We start from the raw sequence: 24,573 nt of genomic DNA on the forward strand, positions 1-24,573 counted from the left end.
CCTCAATGTTCCTCCCCTCACCGACTCATAGCAAAAGATAATAACTCTCCTTCTTCTTTCCCACCTAGAGAGCCTCCCACTTTCCCTCAACCTGTGCTTATTCCTACCCGCGACTGTTATGTTCCTTTCTATGATATTGGATTCACTCATAGCAGGAGACTTATTAAAGACCACAAACTTGACTTGTTCTGCTTACTGGAAACAAAGCTCTCACCCACCTCCCTCTCTAACCTTTCTCTATGAGGCACCTCTCCATCTTCCTTGATGAGCATTATGTTCATAATTTCAATTCTTCTCAGAATGGGTGTATTTGGGTCAAATGGAACCCTACAACTATCAATTTTAATGCTTTGGACTATCAACAACGATACATTGATGGTTATATCTCTTTATCCTCTTCTATTAACTTTCTCATTACATTCATATATGCAAATAGAAAAGATCTTTAGCAAACCTTCTTTTCCTCGGCCACTTCTATTCTATGGCTTGGATTGAATTTGGGAATTTTAACTGCATTTTGAAAACCAAAGAAAAGGTGAGGCATTCCACCTATTCCCACTAAATTAGAATATTTGAAGAACTGCATATCTAAGGTAGGTCATATGAAACTTTCTAATCATGGCGTGGCTTTGTTGGTTCAATCGAAAAACTCATAACCCTATTTGATGTATCTTAGACAAGGCATTTAGGAATAATTGTTGGTTTTCATCTTTCCAATTATCTAGCTATAACATCACAGAGCTTTTCCTTTAGACCACTCACCCCTCAGTCTCTCTTTGGGAACTAACTTCATTTCCAATTGCATTTTTGAATACAAAAATTATTAGAGCCACATCCCAAATTACAAAAACATTGTGAAGGATGCATGGCTTAAACATGTGAAGGGTAGTCCTTTATTTGCTTTACATAACATATTGAAAATTGTTAAAAATGTTATAAGACAGTCCCACTAGAACTCCTTTAATTACATCTCTAAAATCACTGTTGATATTAAAAGTATCTATACAAAAAATCCATTCACATTTGGATTTGAACACTCCTGATAAATGCATCTTCTTTGACGCTCTCAATGCTAAAAAAATGTTTTATGAATTCCTCTCTTATGAGACAAAGTGGATCAAACAAAGAGTTAAGTCTGCTTGGCTATCCAAGGTTGAGGATGATAAAGTTTCTTTATCAAAAAAATCAAATACATGAGAACTAGGAATTTCGTTAAAGTGATTTACTTAAATGATATTTCTCTTAACTCCCAGTCGGAAATTATGGTTGAATCCATGAACTATTTCTCTACTCTTCTTAATCGTGATAATTCTACTTCTTAACACCCCTCCTCTCAACTCCCCACTAACAAAAACCGTTCTCCAGTTGATTATGTTTATGACAATAGATTTTTTTTTTACATCGACATTAAAAATACCTTTTTTTTGTATATATTCTAATACAATCCTATGCCCTGATAAATTTTCATCCATTTTTTTAAAATATTATTGCAACTTAATTGGAATTGGTTATATTGATGCTATCAGATTTTTTTCTTCTCCTCCTAATTTCCTAATAGGCGGACTGCTCCGACTCTGCTTCCTAAAAGTTCTCAAGCCAAGAAACTCAATGATGGTAGATCACTTTCTCACAACATTTTATATAAGGTTATCACAAAGCTTTTAGTTGATAGAATCAAGTCTCTTTTACCTAAAATTGTATGTCACATGTTGGCAACCTTTGTGTTTGACAGAGATATAGTTGACCCTCCCATCCATTTACAATGCTCCCTTAGACTGCATCAATTCCATCATCAGGAGAAAAATTGCTAAATATGGGCCCACTTGTGTTCTGATGGGAAAGTATACTATACTCATAAAGATGTTTATAACTACCTTTATAAGGATTCACCTTTAGAGCATTAGAGCGACCAACTTTGGTTCAACGGAAATTCTCTGAAATGTGTTGTTTTTACTTGGAAAATTCTTATAAAGGGCTTATCTACTATGGATAACTTAAATGCTAAACGCTTCAATCTGCTTAGTATTTATATTTTCTGTAAAAATTGCTCTGAAAAACATGCTCATCTTTTTTTTTTAGCGCCCTTTTATGTTTTATATTCTCAAAAATGAAAAACATATGGGTTCCTTCTTCCTTAATGACTAGAATCTACATCAATATTTTGTTCATGAAACTACGATTAAATGTAAAGTTACAAGACTTTTCTTTCTTCTTGTAATTTAAGTAATTGCTCATCATTAATGGTCGGAAAGAAATTCTAGAATTTTCAGAAATGAATCTACAAATGTTAATATTGTTCTCAATATATTAAATATGCTATCAAATTTAAAATCAAAAATTGGAAATGCAAATATGATATTCTCTATCAAATTACATCCGTGTACTATTTGTAATGTGAGTAGCTTTGGATTCTTACCACTTCAAAAGTTGATCCCTATGATGACTTCCCTTATAGTGCCCCTGATTTTCATTATGAGGATTCTATGATTAATTATATAGAGCTTAATTTCTCTGATGTTATTTCTAGATATATTTATGTTGAACCTTAAGGCATACTATGATTGCTATTATAAAGAGACAACATGCTACAACTTTGAATTAGATTTTTCTGTGCTTTGTGTGAATTTTTATCCAATTGTTTCCTATTAGTGTCGTAGAGATTTATGGCTGCAACGCTTTTAATCAATTTTGTGTTCCTTTATTGTAATGTTGTATTTATTTCATGGGGACTGCTTGGATGAATTGGAAGAATTTTTCTGTTCTTTATGTGAATTTTGTTGCTCCCACTTTAAAAGACCTCTCTGTTATCTCCGCTTTGATAAAATCTTCTCAAGGTTGTAATTTGGATGATTTCATATCATCCATGAATTGCTCCACTTCTTTTTCAGAAGGTTCAACTAATTGTTTTCAATATTTTTCAATCTACTTCATTCTCTGGGGTTTGGTAGGAACTGGAGAAACTATTCTCTTTACATTTTACTCTTTCATGAACTTTTCGTTAGTTTCTCCTCTATTGCCTTCCGTTGGCTCACATGGAGGGTTCTCAAAAGATTTTTTCTAAGAAGGGATTCAACGAGTCAATTATGTTGTACTGAATGAAATTCTTTACATTCCTAAAATATTTGATTTTTCATAGAACAATGATGGAAAATTATACCACCTACTGTGGGGCTCAATCGGCTTTCTTTATACGTCAATTTGCGTCTTGGATATCTTCTCTTCTTGAGCAGATACACCTTGTTCTTAAGGTTGTATGAATTGTCATGCTGAACATACATTTTGACTTTATGGTTAGCCAGGATGGAGCCCGTCCATAGATATTGTTACTTCAGTTTGAGCTCTCATATGCTCATGATAGATTTATTTTGCTTAGCTTTATCACCTTTTTTTTGGTAATCTGCTACAAAGTATCTCCAAGCTTTGGAAACTAAAATGTGTGGTCGATCTTATCTCACTAACATAAGTGTTTTTCTATTTAACTTTTCTTATGTTGAAGATCTTAGTATAACATTGGAATGAGGTCATTGGTTTCTTAATGGAAAGCCTTTTATTTTTAAAAAATGGACCCCTCTTATTCAGCCTGTCAAAGAAAATTTCAATGAAGTTTTAATCTGCATTAAACTAATAAATCTATCTTTTTTTCTTTTGGTTTGGAAAAGGGATCTCAAAGATTGTGAGCAAGATTTCTTTTCCACTTGCTATAGACATGCTCGCTGCTAAGGGAACTAGACTAACCTTTGCTAGAGTTAGTGTCAAGATTCATTCTAAGTTAGTCCTACCATCTCTATTAATGGTAAAGACATTGTTTAACCTATCTTATATGAATGGAAACCGAACCCATTCCAAACCTGCAACACATTTGCACATGACTAGGCTTCCTGTCCTATATCCGTCAATTTCCACCTCACCCCATTCTCCCCCTAAATAGTGGCAAAAGTCACTCCAGGAGGATTTCAGCAGCTCTAAACTCCAAAAGTCTGACCTCTATTTGACATAATACATCCACCATCAATCCCTTCCTTCCTCCCCCACCAAATCCTCCCATCCCACTTTCTCTTACTCCCACTGATCCCATAACAAATATTGACCACAGTAACTCCCCTTCTTCCTCTTCCACTCAAAAATAGCTTATTCCCTCCAACAAAGTTTTTTCAAATCCTACTTTGGACATACCCAACTCACCAGTTAGAAATACTTCTTCATCCCAGGATATCATCGTTCCCCTTCCACCCAACTGTATCCCAACTATCACCCTTTAAGTTTATCACATTCTAACTCACTCTAATCTTTCTCTTCCCAACCCCCACCCGCCAAAACCAAGAAAGGCAAACACGAGGTTAGTGCTCACCCCTCTCAACCTTAACCAACCCTTGTTCTACCCCAATATTAATGTTTGGAATGTTTGTGTATTTAACAGGACATCATGATCATTGATGGATGCATTTTTGCTAGAGACTAGAAATTGGACCTTTTTTTATTTGTCTTCCCATTATTTATTAGACTCTCACTCTACAAATAGATATTCTATTCTTTCTAATGGACAATCTGTCCACAATTTCAATCTAGCTCACAATGGACGTATTTGGGTTAAATGGAACTCGACCTCTATAGATTTTAAAGTTTTTAACGTATAACCTTGTTACATCCATGGATGGGTTTACATTTCCCCTTCCTCAAGCTATCTCATTACAATTATGTATGTCAATTAATGTGATAGAAGGAAAAATTTTTCGCAAGCCCTTTCTTCCTTGGATTCGGGTATTTCAGCCCCCTGGATTGTGCTTGGTGATTTTAATACCATTTTGAATAATAAAGATAAGATTGGTGGAATCCCCCCTATCCCTAGCAAAATGGTCAATTTTAGCAACTTTATCCCTCAAAATGGTTTTTTAGAGCTTACAAATCATGGGCATGCCTTCAGCTGGTTTAATCAGCAGATTGACAATCTTATTTCTTGTCTCTTGGATAGGGCTTTTGGAAATGGAACTTGGATCTCATCTTTTCAATTTTCTAGATATAAAGTCATGGAATTTTACCTCAAATACTATAGAGAGCTTTTAAATAAGTCACATTCTTATTCTTATTATCCTGCTGCCACTACTCCTTTTGGTAGATCTTTTTCTGCTATATTGCTTCAAATCTTGTTAGAGGTTTTACTGATATGGAGATTAAAGGGAATTTTTTGCCATTGTATCTGATAAAAGCCCGGATCCTGATGGTTTCTCTTCAAATTTTTTCAAGGATTTCTAGGATGTTATTGGGCCTTCTTGTATTGATGCTCTAAATCACTTTTTTTGCCTCCTCGCAACTCCCTAGCAGGAATAAACATATTGTATTGATTCTTATCCTAAAAAACTCTCACACTCAAAGTCTAAATGACTACAGACCTATATCCTTATGCAATACTCTTTATAAGGCCATCGCTAAGCTTCTTACAAATCTTCTCAAGTCTATTTCTCCCAGCATAATTCACCCTGTGTGAGTTGTTTTTATTTTTTGTTGGGATATAGGTGACAATATCATTCTTGTTAGTGAGATTTTTCGTGGCTTCAATTCTTCCAATTGTTCTAAGCGTTTATGTGTTAAAATAGACATAAAAAAAGGCTTTTGATTCAGTTAACATGAATTTTCTTTATAATAGAATGCATACTTTGGAATTTTCAACCAAGCTTATTAGTTGGATCAAAGCTTGCACAAATGATATTCATTTCTCTATAATTTTAAATAGTGTGATCCATGGATTCTTTCCTTCTTCTTCTAGTTTGAGACAGGGGTGTCCCCTTTCTCCATAAATTTTCACTATTGTTATGGATGTATTTTCAAACTTAGATTATAATTAGGATTCCACTGTGTCTGATAATCTCACTTGTAATATAAATCACCTAATATATGCTAACAACCTCTTAGTCATTGTCAAAGCATCTACTTTATATGTGGATGGATTAAATAAAACTCTTGTCGTGTTTAGGATGTCTCATTTCTTCATGCTAAAAATGTCAAATCTTTCATATTCTTTCCAAAGAGGTCTATTTTACAGAGAATGTGCAAATTTGTGAGACTTTGGATTTTTCAAAAAAGCATCTAACTTGGAAATAACTTGGCGTCATAATTCACTCCTCTTAACTCACTGCTTAAAAATACATTCTCATCCTTAAAAAAACTAATGAAATTTGAGCGGGTGGAAACGAAGAGTGTTGTCCTTTGCGGGTGATCTCATTAGAAACACTATTTGAAGCTTTTTACACTGTTGGTTCAGATCCTCAACCTTTCCTAAAGGTTTAAAGAAAAAATTCACTTCTCTCATCAACAATTTTCTCCATTATGGAATCTCTAATAGTAAAATTCACACCATATCCTGGAGCAATACAACTAAACCCAATCATTGTGAAGATTTGGGTCTCCCGAACCTGGATACGCTTGATTTGATAAGCAAAGCTAAATTTATTTGAAGGATGTACAATTCTGGAAATGTTCTCTATAGATGGTTTTTCAACCATTATGGCTCCATTTGCTGTCTTTTGGAGAGGAAAAGCTCTGTTTTTTTTTTGAAAATTTTTTAAAAACACTTATATAAGATTAAGAAGTTGCTTCAATGTTAAAGTGCTTCCACAAAGTATTCTCTCCTTCTTCTTTGATCCTTGGATGAATGGGCTATCAGTTTATGGGAAGTTTGGTGCCAATGTTTTCACTTGATTTGGTTGAAAAAACACTGTTGTTGTTGATTTTCTTAACGACAATTGATGGTCTCTCCCCTTAAATCACTGCTCCACTACATTGCATTCTCTCTTTTCTTAAAACCCCTATATCCGAATATGAGAATGCTTGCCAATGGTAAGGAAAAAATATGTTTAGCCTTCAAGAATTTTATAAGTTTCTCTATAAAAACTCTCTCATCTTGCATTGGAGTAAGTTGTTTTAGTTTAAGGGCTACTCCCTTAAATATTGTACTTTGCTTGGAAGGTAAGTTTAAGTGGTTTACTTACTATGCATAAACTCGTCGGTATTGGAATTAAAGTGTTTGATGTTTGCATTCTCTGTAAGAGTTGTAATGAGAGCCGCTCAAATCTCTTCTTTGAATGTCAATTCTCTTTCTATATTCTACAAAATGCAACCACTTTGGGCTCTTTTTTCACTTTGGCAGTATCCTCGCTTAATATTTTTGGCAAAGATTCTGTTGGATGTAAATTTTAAAGTCATTTTCATTGCTTGTGATTTGTGTTGAGGCACATCAAATATCGCTTGAATGAAATGCTAGGAATTTCATAAATGAATTCTCTTATTAGGACTTTACTCTGACTACTATAAAAAATGTTATCAAGTACAAGAGCAGAAAGTGGAAGTTCAAGCTTGATACTCCACCTTACATCACCTCCCTTTATATGCTAACACATTTTTCTTCTATGGTTGTTGGTTATTTTTAGTCACTTCTTCACTTGGCTCCTCACTTAAGATAGACTTCACTTTCATACTAGCTTTGGGAAAAATTTTTGAAGACTTGGTGATTCTTGGTGGCAACGCATAATCTTGAATGGATTTTGCCTCAAGGCTGCATTTTTGGACACTTTGGTTTTGCTCTAGATGGTTTTTCATTTTGCTTTTTTGGGTCTTTTTGGGAGAGTTGTGATGAATCAACAGCACTTACTATGGACTGCCATCAACTTTTGCTTGTCGGATGTTAGCATCGCAGCTTTGGAAGACTATATTATCTCAGCTGCTCTTTTTGTTGAACAAAACCACACTGTTATTTTCCATCGGTTGTTGCCTTTGAAACATTCACTACACTTTTGGTTATTATGCCTGGATGAAATCTTTTCATAGATCCTGCTGTAAAATCTCAGCTCAATTTTTGATCCTACGGAATTATTTCTTCACTCCTACTTTTATTTTCTCTTACAAGCTCATTTGTTTTGTTTATGAGTCATCTAATTTTTTTTTATAATTTATTTATTTTTATTAATAAAAGAAGCCGGGCGTAGCCCTCAGAGTTCCCAAAAAAAAAACAAATTTCTTACATATTTACATATTTCACACCTAAGCCTTCATATTTACACAACATTCAAAATTTCAACATGGAATAAAAAATAAAACTTATAACTTTCAAAAGTGAAACACATTTTCATTTAAAAAACCAAAATGTTGTGTATATAAATATATAAATTTTAAGTGTGAAATTTACAAATAAATAAGAATTGTTTGCTACATACGTTAATTTTCCTAAAAACATGTTAATACCTTATTAGATCTAACTGAGGCATCCAAATAAACCACTAAGCAAAACATCTTGCAAATGTTAACGCCACCCAATACTATTATTTCGTTTTAATAGCGAACCATCCTCCGAACGAAACATGCAATCAAGCTGAACCATTTGTCTCAAAATGTTGATGAGGTGCATCTAAAGAAACGTTTCATTTTTATTTTTTATAGATAGCAGATGGTTATCATACCAAGAATGCATGATATGAGTTTAGAACCTGTTCAGTACGAATAAAGTATCTCTGCTTGATCAACTGTAAGCTTACAATTAAGCATGTAAAATGGTTAAGAAGTAAGAACATAAAACCACATACATAATCACTAAAGAAAATGAAATTGCAAAAGTTAAAATCGTCTTCTTTCTAGAGATTGATTCGGAATAAGAAGACATTTGATTTGAATTTCAAATAAGCAGGTAATTTTTTTCCTAAAAAAACAAAGCTGCGTAGTTTCTAAGAAGAGATATAGACACAAATAATAATTAGGAAATAAAACAGACTGCAAAAGAACTTCAAACTCCAAGAGAGACAGCCGGATGGAAATGAGTTCCGGGCATGCCATGAATATCAGCTGCATTCCCTAGAATGAAAAAGAAATGCATAAATTATCATCGTGTCCAAGCCTGCCAAAAATTAAAAAAAAAACTATTAAAGCTGACACAAGCTTTGAAAAAGCTACACAAACTTCACGTGCATGTATACAGTCTATGTAATGATTTCATATGATTAATGGTTATGATCCAAACATCGAGTCTCGAGAGGGGAAAATTATTACATCAGGACTCCGCCCTTATAGTTACATGTCACGTGGAGGTGATAGAAAAAAAAAATGATCCGATAACACAAGAGAATATTTCCCCCCGTGTTATTCATGTGTTATCATATATTTTTCAGGTGTTATTGTGTTCTGAAAATATTCTCGATCTTATAATAACACAATAACATATCAATAACACTTGAATAACACACAATAACACCTGAATAATACGGGAGGAATATTTTCTTGTATTACCGGGATTTTTTTTTTTTCTGTAACCCCTCACGTGACGTGATTTTATTGGACTCCGTACTTAACTCTACCTGCGGAGTCCTGATGCAGGCCGGTCCAAAATTCAAATAATAATAATAATAATAATAATAATAATAATAATAATAATAATAGGCCAAAAACTTTTTGTGTCATTGTATCAATCTCTTAGCTCTTATCCAAACACATCATCTTCTTATTTTATGTCCTCCTAAAGAGTGCTCTTTTAGTTTTATTCGGCAATACTAACAAACAAAACTTCAATTCTACCGATATTTATTGATTATATGAAAACAGCTGTCCTGTATTAAAAAACAAGTGGAGAAAAAGTAAGGGCTCGTGTATTTATATCTTCGGTGTTTTAAACCTTTGCATGAAAATATGAATTTCATGTGATATTAAATATTTGAGTGATGTATGTGCAAATATAAAACCTTGCGTTTGAAAAAGAATATGGGTGAATTTACTAATGTATTTACAACTTTAGTGCTTTAAACTTATGCATGAAAGTATAAATTTGATGTGATATTAAAAATTTAATTGAAGAGCACTAAAAAATCAATTTTTAGTGATTTGATGTGATATTAAAGATTTAGTTGGACAGCACTAAAACATCAGTTTTTAGTGATGTTTATAATAGATTAGAAGCTAAAAATGATGAAAAATATATATATAAAAACTAGCCAAACCAAGAGAAACGAAAAAGTAAAAAATTCAACTTAAATAAAGTATATTAAAGATGAAAAACAAAATGTGTTTTTCTTAGAAGATATTCAACATATGTGAGTGAACTATTTTGATAAATTTTTCAATAGAGTTTTTGAAAATACGGTAGTCCTTGCTAATCTTAATATCAATAATTTTTTTTTTTTTTGACGCCGCATAAGTGAAAAAGAAGTTGAAAAGACTTGAAAGATAACCGAGGTTGAAAAATTAGTATGACCTGATGATATCCCAATTGAAATATGAAATATTTAGAAGATTTTGAATTTTTGGCTTACTAAACTCTTTAATATTATCTTAAGAATTAAAAAAATGTTTGAGTAGTGGAAGAAAATTATTTTAGTCCCCATTTTTAAGAATCAAGGGGATGCACAAGAGTGTACAAATTATATAGAAATTAAATTAATGTGTTGTACTTTAAAATTATGGGAGAGGGTACTTGAACATAGTTAAGCCGTGATACAAAGATTTCTCGTAATCAGTTTGGATTTATGTCACATAGGTCTATCATGGAATCTATACATTTATTGAGAGGTTTGATAAAGAAGTACACAAATAATAATGAAAATCTACATATGATTTTTATTGATTTAGAAAAAGCATACGATATGGTTTCAAGAGAAGTCCTTTGGAGAATTCATAAGAAAAATTGTGTTTATATGCCTAGGGTTGTAAACGAGCCGAGCTTGAGCGAGCTCAGGCTTGGCTCATGTTCGCCTCGTTCGAAATAGCTCGTGTTTGAAATCGGCTCGTGTTTGAAATCGGCTCGTGAACAGTGTGTTCGTGTTCGGCTCGATTTAAATATTCATGTTCGTGTTTGGCTCGTGTTCGGCTCGAAATTGGCTCGTTAAACTAAAATTGTGAAAAATAGATGTAAAGTATGAGATTCGAACCTGGGTAGGCTTAACGAACGAGTTGAACACGAGCTGCTTAACGAGCCGAACACGAGCTGTTCGCGAACAACGAGCTTTTTGACAGCTATAGTGGTATGTATTAAAATGCGCTAATTCCTTCCTTATTTTCAGGTTAATAAAGATATGTATACTAGAGTTGTTACTTGTGTTCGAACAGAAGGAGAATGATAAAGTAGATTGATAAAGTATTTTCCTATTTAAGTTGGATTATATTAGAGATCTGTTTTAAGCCCATATCTTTTTATTTAGCTATGGATGCTCGTACTGGACATTTACAGAAGGATGTACCTTGGTGTATGCTTTTAGTTGATGATATTATTCTTGTAAATAAGACTAGAGGAAAAGTTCAAAAAAAACTTGAATTATGGAAGTTTACATTGGAGTCTAAAGGCTTCATTTGAGTAGAACTAAAACTAAATACATGAAATAGGATATTAGTAGTAATAGCTCTATTGACATAGTTTTAACTATGAGTGATCAAATCATTAAAAAGTGTGAATATTTTAGTTATCTCAAATATAATGCTCAGAGTAATTGTGATATAGATGGGATGTTAGTTTGTGGGTTGAAGTGGAGAAATGGTTATAGAAAAGTGTCTGCATTAACTAAAAGGAAAATTTTATAAAATTATTGTGAGATCTACGATGCTCTATGGCGCAGAATGTTTGCCTTTAAAAGAGAAGCATAAAACAAATTTAAGTGTTGTTGAGATGAAAATGCTTAGGTGAGTGAATGAGAGGCTTGACACTAGAGACAAAATGTGAAATAAATATCTATAATAGTTTTAATGTAGCTCCAATGGTGGGCAAGATTAGAGAGAATCTTAGATAGTTTGGTCAAATTAAACATCAACCAAATGATGATCCGATTCGAATAGTAGATGTTTTAGCTTCTACAGATGTTCAGAAATATAGAGGTAGAACTAAAAGGCTTGGGAATATTGTATAAAAAAACATCTTAATCTACTATAATTAAATGAAAGTGTGACGCTTAATAGGACACAATGTAGAAAAAAAGATTTATGTAGCCAACCCCACTTAGTGGGAGAAAAGACTTAATATTTTTGTTCAATATTAGACCCATAATTACTAGAAATAAAGATTGCTTTTGAAGAGATTCTCACTCAATCTCTCTCTAATGAACCAAAAGACAGAAAATGGCAGACATGACATCGTGCATTTAATATAAATAAACCGCCATTTAATATAAATCAAAGCTAATCATAAAATCAAAATCAAATATTAAAATTTTAGAAACAATAAAAAAATTAATTATCATTTTAAAATGAAATAAAAAATCGAATACAATTGAACCATTTTAATCAAAAAATGCAAATCATGCGGCTCTACCTTAAAAATTGCAACCGTACAGAAAGCCCAAAGTAGTCAAATTACTCCAAAAATACCATACACCTTCGAATCCATCTACTACTCTTTAAATACAAAACAGACTGCAAAAAAATGACAAAATCACTTCATAACCTTCATTGATACAAGGACACGAGCGCTCGCAATAAACCTCCAAATCCATCCAATCCAAATAAACCAAATTACGAGTTATCAAAAGCAAATTTTGATCTCCTCACTTCAAAAAGTAATTAAAAAATGTGTGATTAAAAATTCTTACGTATATATATATATTTCACTAATGCCATCATATTTACATGCAGCATTCAAAATTGCAACATCTAATAAAATATAGCACTGTTACCTCTTTCAAAAGTGAAACAATTTTATTTAAAACATCAAAATGTTGTGTATATAGATATATAAATTTTAAGTATGAGAAATAAATGATACATGAGAATTGATTGCTGCTAACGTAAATTTTCCTATAAATTAATTTTAATGCCAATTTAGATCCAACCGAGTACTCCAAATAAACAATCCTGCAAAACATCTTGCAAAAGTAAACGCCACCCAATACTATTATTTGGTTTTTTTATAGCAAACCATACTCAGGACGAAACATGTGATCAAGGTGAACCATTTGTCTCAAAATGTTCATGAGGTGCATCTAATGAAATGTTTCTTTTTATATATATATATATAGACAGTGGATGGTTATCATACCAAGAATGCATGATATGAGTTCAGTACCTGTTCAGTGCCAATCAAGTATCTCAGCTTGATAACAGTAAGCTCACAATTAAGCATGTAAAATATGGTTAAGATCTTAAAGCATAATACCACATACATAATCACTAAATAAAATGAAATTGTAAATGCTAAAATCGTTTTCTTTCTAGAGATTTGATTCGAAATAAGAAGACATTTGATTTGCATTTCAAATACGCAGGCAATTTTTTTCCTAAATAAACAAAGCTGCGTAGATTCTCAGAAGAGATATAGACACAAATAATAATTAAGAAATAAAACTCGACTGCAAAAGAACTTCAATCTCCTAAAGAGCCGGATGGAAAGTGAGTTCTGGACATGCAATAAATTTCAGCTGCTAGCTAACAGAAAATCGGCGGCATTCCCTAGAATGAAAAAAAAATGCATAAATTATCATTAAGTGCCCAAGCCTACAAAAAAAAAAAAAAAAAAAAAAAAAAAAACTATCAAAGCTGCACAAGCTTTGAAAAAGCTACACAAACTTCACATGCATGCTACAGCCCATCCAGTGGTTTCCTAAGATTGATGGTTATGATCCAAAGATTTAAGTTGTGATGGGCCGATCCAACATTCTGGGAAAAGTTTTAGCAAGAAAAAAATTCAAAAAACAAAAAACCTAAGCAAAAAACTTTTTGCACCATTGAAACACTCTCTCAGCCCTTAACCAAATATATATCTTCTTATTTTCTGTACTTTTTTATAGTGCACTTTTAGTTTCGTTCGAAAAATACTAACAAACAAAACTTCAATTCTACCAATATTTCTTCATTATACAAAAACCGCCTTCTTGAATTCAAAAACAAGTGGAGTAAAAAAAAAGAGAGGGAATTTACATACATGACACCCAATTCTGAAGTATTTACATCTTTGGTGTTTTAAACCTATGCATGAAAAGGTGGCTTTCATGTGATATTAAAGATTTGATTGCTATGTGTGCAAAGATGAAAGCTTAGGTGTGAAAACAAGGGTTAATTTACATAGCTCACAATTCTTATGTACTTACATCTTTGGTGCTTTAAACATATGCATGAAAAGGTGAATTTAATGTAATATTAAAGATTTGAGTGCTATACCACAAAACCCCACGGCGCCCACCACCATTACACCACCCAAAACCCCCAAAGAATAAAAAAACAAATTTGATCACAAAAATTTAAGGAACGGTTTAACAAAAAAGACTGGTGATATGACCACCCTAATTTAAAAACAGTGAACAAGACAAAAAATAGTTATAAACAATGACTTAGTGTTCTTTCTCAAATTTATATCGTATGGCATGTAGTTCAATCACATTATATACCCAACAAAAAGGTATGCTGTACCTGCAAAGGACCACACTTAGCACTTAGTAATATGCCTTCCGTGGGTTGTTCTGCAAAAATAGCAAATCTCCATGAGCAATTGAATAAATAAAATAAGTAAATAAATAAAAACAGGAAGGGTGCAAAAATTACCAGAGGATTTGGCCTGTATTTATAACCAAGCATCATCCTCTTCTTATACTGTTCATAAATGTCATCCTCAGGAGTAACCTCGCCTGGGTTCTCAGCACCAACACCCAGATTATTCAGTTTCACCGACCCAGCCATCACAGGATCTGCACGACCCGCCTTTGCACTACCAAGTCCCTCACCTACAATCAACATCATAACACCTCATTAAACTTGATGAAAGAACATAAATGGCTGCAAGATTAAAATAGACAGAAAATTAATAATTTAATTAACTCATGAACAAAAAATTAAAAAAAAATGGAAATTTAAATAAATACAACACAACTCTTATAGATTTACATAGTAGATATTCACATTAAACTATGCATAAGAAGATAAATTTTACTTTTCAAAGTTATTATAAGTGGCATTTTTTAATGTGATGTTAAGTATTATGAATGTAAATATTAATCGTGGTATGTATGTAAATGCCCGTATAAATTCCCAGGAGTAATGTATTCACCCTGAAAATACAAAACAAGGGGAATATAGTGACGCACGGTCTTTGTTACAAATATATAAAAATAAATGAATTGTGGAGTAGATCAATAACCTTCTTTCCAACCCATTTTGGATAAAAGCTTATGCCCAACATTATCGGATTGGATTCTGGACTTTGCCGCATTCTCAAGAGCAATTTTCTGGGCGGTAGCATCATTGCAACTAGCAAAGAACTTATCCAATTCTTCTTGTGGGATGAAATCACCCATATGATGCCCCTTTCTGGAAGAAGCTGCAGTGCAACAAACATAAAATGGTAAAGATCCAATTAATGTTAATACTAAAGATGGAGGATGGACTGTATAAACCGATGAGATGAGCATGGATTCGTAATTTCAGAATAGGCAAAAGTCATTCTTTCATTAGAAATATATCATAAATATGATACAGAACAGTACGAAAAAAGAGAGTAAGATGATGACCTTGAAGAGATGCTGGTGGTGGCATTTCGTCTTTTGAATATCGTGGTTGCCTCTTTCTCTCTTCCTGAGCAGCTTTTTTCATGTAGTATTCCATCACTGCAATGGGATCTGAAGATGCGGGCCCACTAGATTCACCTGCAAGTGAAAATTTAAATTAAACTTCCAAGAGCAGATAAACATCGCTTTTACATTCAAAAAACATCTAATGGTCAGTCTATCAATTTCCAACTCTGTGCAAAGTTAATATAATCCACAACCACCATTGGATTAATAAATGGAACTTTTCAAACTAATAGCATAGCAATCGTGAAATGTAATTATTTACATAGAATGGGATTATCTAACCAGAGAAAATTAACTCTGCAAGCCTACAAAAGAAAAAAAAAAGTATAACGATAGGTAACAAATAAAAAATACAAACTTAAGCATGCATTATTTAACATTAACCAAATTAGATGAATGGTTCAAGAATCCATTCTACCGAAGATGGCAAATGCATCGATTAAAATCAGGGTTTTTTTTAACTTGATTTATGGCAGATTCCATTTTGGTTACTCTTATCCTCTTAAACAAACATCATTAAATGGCAAAAATCCTGAAGTAATAATGGTAGTTCTGCAAGCAATAGTTTAGAATATACTACAATGACCTACTTTTTGGACAACCAACGGTTAGTTCCTCTCATTATCAAAGTCAACAACTTCTCACCAAGTTGGCTGACATCTCCCCCGCAAATTATTAAAATTATCATTAGCATTGCCCCGAGCATTTGGGCTCCCCTATACAAATCATTCCCTGTTTATTCGTATATTCAGTGCTAAACGAGGTGTTTAACTCATTTTACACAATTTTATTCTGTTTAAATTTACATCTATTTTGCCTTTGGCTTAAACCCTTTCTATCATAATCCCTTGACACAAGATTCATCAACCCATTTTATGAGTGAGTTTTCTACTTCTTGTTGTACATATCAAAGTCATCCAAGTCTATTTCCCATTACATTACCATCAATAGAAGCTACTCTTCCCATCTTTTTAGTAAAAGTCATACCTCTATGTATTTTAACTGACGTCCTATGTATTAAATTACCATGTGTGAAAAACTTATATCAAGGCACCTCGTATTAAATATCTATTTTAAGTATCTCATAACAAATAGCAAAAAGAAACTTAACTTTGCAACTATCTGTAATTTGTTACGATGGTGGTTAGTTTAAGAGCAAATTTATCTTTTGTACGCCTAAAGGCAATTTAGTCTTTTATTATTGTTGTTGTTAGGTATAATAAATAGACTTGTTATGGACTTGTTATGTCTAGGGTTAGGTTTAGGTTTATGCATGAGTAGTAAGTCTTAGGTTTAGATTTTGGGAGAGATTTCCTCCCTCTCGAATTATAGGAATTGGGAGAGAGCACCTACCACCCGAATTATAGGTGTTTATCTTTGTTCTCTTGTTAAGTTGTTTGATTTATTAAAAAAATATTGTATTTCTCCTAATATTTCTAAAAAAGCATGCCGATTTTGAGGTCGGATTGTATCAAACTGGTATCAGAGCCAGTGATTTCTGGAAACCGCGAACACATGAGAAGTTTATGTCTTTATCAACAACAAATTGCAGCATAGGAATCGCATACAGTCGCACTTTTAAGGCATGAAGGGATGGCAGCTTACCGAGACCCAAAACATTGTTTCCACACCATCTACCCCCATACAGTCGCGATTAGCACGCCCTAGGAAGCGGCATACAGAGATTCAAAACTTTCTTGTTCTTCTCACCTGATATAATCGCGATCAAAGCTATCTGGGAAGGCAACACAGCGTACAGTGACCTGAAACTCCCACTCTTCTACTCTCGTGTCGACTATGTGATCCCGTCGCAATCAAAGCTAGCAGGGAAGCGGCATACAGAGACCCAAAAATTTGGTTTTTCTCAATTTCTCGCAGTGTCTAAGCCTGGCGACGAGATCGCAGCTACAGTGAAGTGATTTGAGCAATCAAGCTTGCGCGGATTTGTGCTTTATTTCACCGAAAAAGATTTCTGCTACTAATTTATACTTGGACATTCATTCACGTATGAAGTTACAATATTTCAGCTTCCTTGTGCCGAAGCTATTCAAATCGACAACGAGCATACGTTATTGTGATACAGCCCCGCAAATCACTTGACGGGAGCGTGCAGGTGTTTTCGTGTTTTGTGATCAAAATTTTTTTTGGGAGTAATGGCAACAAAAAAGTGGATGATTTAGTAAAAAAAATGGAGGAAGAGATGAGTCGAACAAAATTTGGAATGGAAGAAAAATTCTCCATCATAGAGAAAAGGTTCTCTTCTATGGTGAACCGACTGGGGATCGATTCGAGAACATGGGGCAAATTCGAGAGATGCTAAAGATGCTCATTGAGATGCAATCCAAGAACCCGCTGAGCAGATTGGATGGGGAAGAGAAACTTGTGGCGGGGGTATTGTGTTAGGAGAGGAAAATCTTAGTCTGGTTTCAGTGGAGTGATGCTAGATATCTAATCCGTCCGTGGGATGGATTTATGGATTATTTGTTGGAACGTTTCCGAATCATTTGGGAATGAGACCTAAACGAGCAATTCTATGACTTAACTCAGAAAGGGACGGTCATGGAATATAGAGAGAGATTTGAACCATAATCGGGACGACCGTGAAAGATTTCAAAAGCAGGACTGAAGGGGAATTTTATGAAGGACTTAAAGCCTACCATACTGGCAGCGGTTCAATTACTAAGATTGTGAGGATTGAAGTAGATTATGGAGCTAACCCAGATAGTGGAAACAAGAACAGCCAACAGGAGCAACAAAGATGGAGCATCGTACGAAACTGCTGCAACCACGACGATGCCAAAAGTTCGGACAGTGGAAGTCCAGGCAGAGGCTGCACGGGACACAAATAATGGACCACAACTAAAAGCAACACTCAAATGCCTTACAGAAACAGATATTAGAGAGAGGCAAGCCAAGGGGTTATGCTTTCAATGTGATGAGAGATTTACCCCAGGACACAGTTGCAAAGATCAAATTTTACAAGTTCTCATAGTGCAAGATGAGGCAGAGAATGAAAAAATAAAGATAGCTATGGGGGAGGAAGACACTCATTTTTTTCCACCTTGAGTACAATGTGTCTTTTGGGTGTGTGTGTGTGTGGGGGGGGGGGGTTTGAGCTAAGTGGGAAGGGAGGCAAGATATGGAGAAAAAGGTGAGGATTGAGACTAAATTAACGAGCCAAACACAAACAAAGATTTTTTCGTTCGTGTTCGAGTTGTTTTGGCTTGAAATACTACTCATCAATTATATTATATTGACCATAAGGCTACAAAAATTTATAATAAATTAAAAGTATTAACTAAGAAAATAAAATAAAAAATATTGAATTAGATTCAAATAATGTTTTAATATAAAAAATAAATTTTAAATCTTCCCCCAAGCCTTAACATCTTATTGTTACGTGATTAGGGTTGTCAAAACAACTTTGTTCGTGAGCAGCTCGTTTTCGGCTCGTTAAGCAAAAGAGTCGAACACGAACACACTCTTTGAGCTCAAAATATAAATGAGCCGAACACGAGCGGAGCCCACGAGCAGAGCCTCATGTTCAGCTCGTTTACACCCCTTAGGGGGGGGGGGGGGGGGGTATTATAAGGGTGTTTATCCTAAAGGCAAATTTATCTTTTGTACACCTAAGGGCAAATTTATCTTTTGTACGCCTAAGAGCAATTTGTTCAATTATTATTGTTGTTGTTGGGTATAAATATGTTAGTTATATTTAGGGTTAGGTTTATGTTTTGGGAGAGATTTCCTACCTCTTGAATTATAGGAATTGGGAGAGATCGCCTACTTCTCAAATCAGAAATACTTATCTTTGTCTTTCTTGTTGAGTTGATTGATTTATTAAAGAAAAATTGTGTTTGCCCTATGTTTTCTGGAAAAGCATGTCGATTTTGACGTCGGATTGTATCATAATTCTACTATAGTTGGAAACTATTTAGTCACTCCAACATAGTAAAAGTTTCATCATGCATATCTTTAATAACTACAACATACATTCAAATATATTTTTTCCTTAATGCGCACCATATCAATTTTCATGATACTTGAATATATGCCTTATCAAAATAATAATAAATTTCCCTACTCTCTAAGTTTGTCCATTAATTATCATAACACCCCAAAAAATAACTTTCACATCGAATCTTCCAAAAACTAAACTGCATCTCAAATATTGTATATATGTTTTATAACACTCCTATAACTTCATAGACTTATAAATTAGATTTTTCTATAATAATAAAAATCTTAAACATCTATTTTATTTTTAAATATTAGTACCAAAATGCTAATTCTTTGATGAATTAGCATCCATTTTGTACACAAAATTGTACGAAAATTTCCATGATCAAATAGAAATTCTAATAAAAAAAAATTGTGAGTCCCACTTTTGCAATATATAAATAACTCTCCAAATCTCAACATTTATCTCATTTGGATCCAATTCTTTGCACTTTCAAATCTTCTTAGGAGCTAACTTCACCTTTGTTTTAATCAATATAAAGTAAACCTCATTCTTTTATTCACTATCCTCTTCAAAATTAATAGCTTTATCAAATTCCTCATTTAATATTTTTCAATGTAGCACTTTTATTTTTCCTTTATAAATTCATATTTAACTAATAAATTATCCGTTTTTCTCATTCTGTATTACCTAAGCCTATTATAAATATCATAAGGACCTATAGATTTCATACTTTTCTAAATATTATTTTGTAAAATTTATTGACTATAGTGGCTAGATTAAAACATAAGAGATCCATATAGTGAATACTAGAAAAAATATATTCAATTACCCATTCATCTAGACGCCAAAAAATTTTAAAAAAGCCAAAAATTCCAACCCATCATGCCAGGGGGCATCTTCTAACGTGCATCATACATGTTAAAATTAAACAAAATACGTAATAGGAGAAGAATAAAAATTAAGAACTTTCTCTTGAGTGAATAGCTCATTCTCATGAGATAATTGAGCATGTGTATCTACGAAAGTGAAAAAAGTGAACAATTTGCTACCTTGGTTTCATCAACTTGTCTCAAGGAAATCAAGCTAATAAAACGAAAAGTATCAATGCAGGCCAGGAATAATCTAAAAGTATATCTTATTGAGGAAGAAGCTGCCAGCTTTCAAAGAAGAAAAGCACTATTAAAGTTTCTACGCGCCATGCAGTTTGGGAGATTCTTGAGTTCATTGATTTGAGAGAAAATGAACATATATCACTTAAACAATTTGCATTTAAATAAATCAACTTTTCTAAATTTTTGTTATCAAAAGATTTTAGCGTCCGGAAAAATTATGGTGCATTCTAAAATCTTTAAACCCTCAACTTTCCCAGAAAAATAGCTGCAACCAGATAGCACTGCCTTACAAGTTTACAAAGGAAGAATGATCATTTAACCTCTTATAATTTATACGATAAATCTCATTTCCTCTTCATAAAGGAAGAGCAACTACTCTCAGCGAGTTGAAAGACCATGATGATTTAGGATGCGTCACAAAAGCAACAATTCTCTAGATGCTGTTCTTCACTTACAGCTCCACAAACTCCAACTGCACTGTCCATGCTCCTGGTTTAGATTTTGCCCATTTTCTCAGGTACAAGAAATGATCTGCAAATGATCTTCTCTATCCGGCCATGAGATGCAAGATGCATCTGGTCTTGATTTTTTCACAATAAACACATCTTTATGGTTCACCTCTCAGACAAAAAAAGCTTATCTGGCATGGGTTTTAATCTTTAGAGTGTATCCAATAGCTTCTGTGTTTTTCATATATACATTGGTAATGACTGTGAATTAGGTGTTTCATTGCATTTAGGGATTTCTGAGGTAGGTTTCAGTGAATTCTGGTTGTTCAACGATTTGGTTTGCAGAACGAAGCTTTACTAGTGTTTTCTGGAAATTTACTGTTTATTATCGATTTAGATATTCTTTCAGTTGTAGAAAATTTGCAGACTTAACCTAAACTGTTCTTCATGGTCTTAATTGGCGACTTTATTTTGGAAAAGATTACATGGTTTTACCTTTAAAATATTCTACTATCAGAATCCCTTGTGGTTAAACAAAAAATGAAATAATATGCCCTTAACTATTTTCCATATCTGCCGTTAACTATTTTCCATATCTGCATAGAAGGTAGCGTTAAGTCTGCATTTCATCAGAAAACCAGATTTTAAGTTCTTTATCCAGCGAAGAATGAATAATAGATGCACTATATATTTACCTCACACTTAATCAAGCAGCTTGGTGTAATGCATTCTTAAAATACATGCACCCAAACAACCCCTAAATAGATATGCTTCATGAGGTATTTTGGCAAGCCATGAAAGAACGCAAACCAAGAAAGATAGATCCATCGTATGGAGAGTATAAGAAACAACCAATAAAAGCATCTTACTAAGTCTTAGCATAGATACAATAAAACAATACCATGTATGGATGGTTTACCCATAGATGCAGCATAAGTTTTTATGTCCTCATCAACGCCGTATAAAGCTGATACTGGAGTCTGAAAATTAGAATTTTTCTGTACAGAAGCCCTCCTCTGAGAAGTATTTGAGGCTTTAGAACTTGCAGCAGCACCACTGCTTTCTGTAACTAAGAAAACAAAGACATAAATAGAATTCCAGATAAACATTTTAGATGATATTTAAGCGACTGGCTAACCATGTTGAGAATCATTTGACTTTCGTTGAATCTTTTCCTCTTCAAGAAGCTGATACTCGTAGTATTTGTAGTCTGAGCAGCTAGTATCAAACAAAAACCTACCGAAAAAAAAAAATAAATAAATGCTAAAAAGCCTAATATAGTTAGAAGAGTTAAGACTAACTAAGGACTGAATTAGATAAAGCACAAAATCCAAACAAATATGTATGTATGCATGCATATGATCACATGCATGTATTGTGCATGCAAAATTTGTAGCAAGCATGCTTGCGGTGATGAGAAGACAAAAACAAAAAAAAAAAAAATGAAAATGAAAAACATATCATTTTTTGGTATCATTTTTTGGCCACTATTGAGCATAAAAATGAAATCAATAAGCCAAAAAGGCTACAATCAATCACTGTAGAAACCAGGATTGATAGAAGGTCATTGACTTGGACCTAGAAACATACATAAATTTGGGCACATGAACTAGAAAAATAAGCACCGATGTATTCTTATTCAAATATTTTTTTCTCTTTTAATGAAGCAGGTGAAGGTTGGAGGTTGCAAAGCAACTAAATTATTGATGGCCATAGAAAAAGATACATAAATGACAATGGCACATAATTTATCCCGGAAAAGTTAATATAAATTTCTTATGTGCTTAGATGAAAATTCTAGCCTAAAATACTGTTCTTTAGACATGCAACGCAGAAATCTCAAATCTTCAATATAACATGGGACAGAATGAAGTATTAGCAATAGTCATGCAAAACAATTGGCTAAAAATAAATAAGATAAAATCTTGTTCCATAACTAAGATGCAATTTGTAATGAAGATATTAATTCTAAATAATTCTTATGCATATAAAGAGCGCATTCATACTTAAACGGGGTATCTCCAGGATTCTTCTGACGTGTAACATCCTCGAAGTACCTTCCATTTTTGGCAACAAAGGTAGCTAATTTGTCCGCAGCATTCTTCACTGTAGGATCACTAGGAGGAACTGGTGCTGCATGTCACTTAAAGAATTGATTAATACCAAAGTATGAGCATGGCAATGCAAATTACTGTTGTAGCAGGCGTGCCACATTTTCCAAATCTTTCAATCAACATCTTCCACCGAGGTCGATGGACACATAAGACAAAAGCTGCATTAACGAGAACACTTTCAAGGCTCTAGTATTTATACACTACGTTGTATCCATGCCTATCGTAATATAATAAGCAAAAGCTCAATTATTTTCTGAAAAGAAATTCCTGCGGTGATATGTCAACTATTTACAGAGTCATAACAACCATTCTAAAAAGAATGAGGGGCATTTTTCAATCTCAACTTTAGATAAGAAAACCAGCACAAGTGATTAAAAACGTAGCAGGAAATAGATATGTAAATATATAATAACCATATTTGTCAAATGTGTGTACAAAAAATCATTACCATCCCCATTATCTGGTTTTGATTTGGAGTCACCCAACTGCCCTAGTTTCTGCCTCTTTGCAGAGTCCTCAGAAATCCCGGCCTCTGACTCCCCTCCGTCTTCTTCTTCGTCTTCAGCCAGTTTAACAGGAGCAGAAACAATCTTAGACTTCTGCTTCAAGCTGAAAGCTAATTTTCCACCGGATCCAGAAAGGCTAGGCTTCTTCATATCACTGGATTTGATTTCCAACGGCCTCTTGTTCGCAACAACAATAGGCTTCACTGAGAGGACAGAGTTGCTGCCGGTGCCAGATTTGGCCTCTTCAGCAAACTCCTTCTCATGTTTATCTTGCTGAAGCTGTTTAAACTTCTCCATAAAGGAACCATCGTTAACAAAAAGATCTGGATTTACTCCCTTCCCCATAGCAGGTTTCGTCCAACCCTCACTTGAAAAACCAAATCACGCAGAAGCTAAATCTGAAAGCTTGTTTTTTGTTCGACGAACTGCATTCTTTAAGCTCCAATCAGAAATAGCAAATAGAATTGCCCGATGTAATCAGAAATTAATCAATTTATTAGAGGTAGAAATCCTAGACGGGCCCGGCAGTATTTCCCAAGGAACACCAGAACGGCAGAAGAAAACCCTAGGCCGGGAGGAAATCGATAAATTAAATCAAAAATTGATCATACCTAAAGGGACGAAGATGCCAGAAACAGGAAACCCGGTGCTTCGATTTGATAGGATTGACTTTCGTTGCTCGTGTTGATCACGAGATCGGAACGGAGAAAACTGGCGCCGGGCCGACAGGAATAAGTCGGGGAAGATGACTAACCCGAAAAAACGAGGTATTTTGATTTTATTTATAGGAAAGAAGAATTTGCGTTCCGGTGACCTGCGGAACAACAAATACGCCGGAAGGGGTGGGGTTTCTCATCTCGGCCCAAGCGGAAAACTTGGGAGAGATATATATATATATATATATATATATATA

General features: G+C 33.8%; 1 protein-coding gene across 6 annotated transcripts; it reads right to left on the bottom strand.

Moving 5' to 3' along the window:
• Positions 1 to 8,721: 8,721 nt before the first annotated feature.
• On the bottom strand, positions 8,722 to 24,484 carry LOC110038392 (SURP and G-patch domain-containing protein 1-like protein). Of its 6 annotated transcripts, none has more exons than XM_020743222.1 (10): positions 24,272 to 24,484; positions 23,603 to 24,085; positions 23,047 to 23,173; positions 22,179 to 22,276; positions 21,942 to 22,109; positions 15,453 to 15,587; positions 15,083 to 15,262; positions 14,491 to 14,669; positions 14,359 to 14,408; positions 8,722 to 8,835 (listed from the first exon to the last, which is right to left on the bottom strand). In XM_020743222.1, exons 2-9 carry the CDS (start codon positions 24,003 to 24,005, stop codon positions 14,382 to 14,384), a joined length of 1,317 nt encoding a protein of 438 aa, XP_020598881.1. In that variant the 5' UTR covers positions 24,006 to 24,085; positions 24,272 to 24,484; the 3' UTR covers positions 8,722 to 8,835; positions 14,359 to 14,381. The 6 variants fall into 6 exon arrangements, with proteins under 6 accessions (XP_020598881.1, XP_020598884.1, XP_020598883.1 ...); XM_020743225.1 differs by lacking the exon at positions 8,722 to 8,835 and adding an exon at positions 13,133 to 13,401 and having other exon boundaries at positions 21,960 to 22,103; XM_020743224.1 differs by lacking the exon at positions 8,722 to 8,835 and adding an exon at positions 13,133 to 13,401 and having other exon boundaries at positions 21,960 to 22,109.
• Between the last annotated feature and the right edge of the window lie 89 nt (positions 24,485 to 24,573).

The sequence above is a fragment of the Phalaenopsis equestris genome, unplaced genomic scaffold, assembly GCF_001263595.1.
Source record: "Phalaenopsis equestris unplaced genomic scaffold, ASM126359v1 Scaffold232764, whole genome shotgun sequence".
NCBI classification, from domain to species: domain Eukaryota; kingdom Viridiplantae; phylum Streptophyta; class Magnoliopsida; order Asparagales; family Orchidaceae; genus Phalaenopsis; species Phalaenopsis equestris.

Bases quoted from the DNA above. Each gene is read 5' to 3' on its own strand.
- LOC110038392 (XM_020743222.1), bottom strand. From the start codon at position 24,005: ATGGGGAAGGGAGTAAATCCAGATCTTTTTGTTAACGATGGTTCCTTT. The intron at 15,588-21,941 runs GTATTGTTTTAT...TTTCACTTGCAG, and splicing joins GGGTAAACCATCCATACATG to GTGAATCTAGTGGGCCCGCA. The intron at 14,670-15,082 runs GTTATTGATCTA...TGTTGATTGTAG, and splicing joins CAAAATGGGTTGGAAAGAAG to GTGAGGGACTTGGTAGTGCA.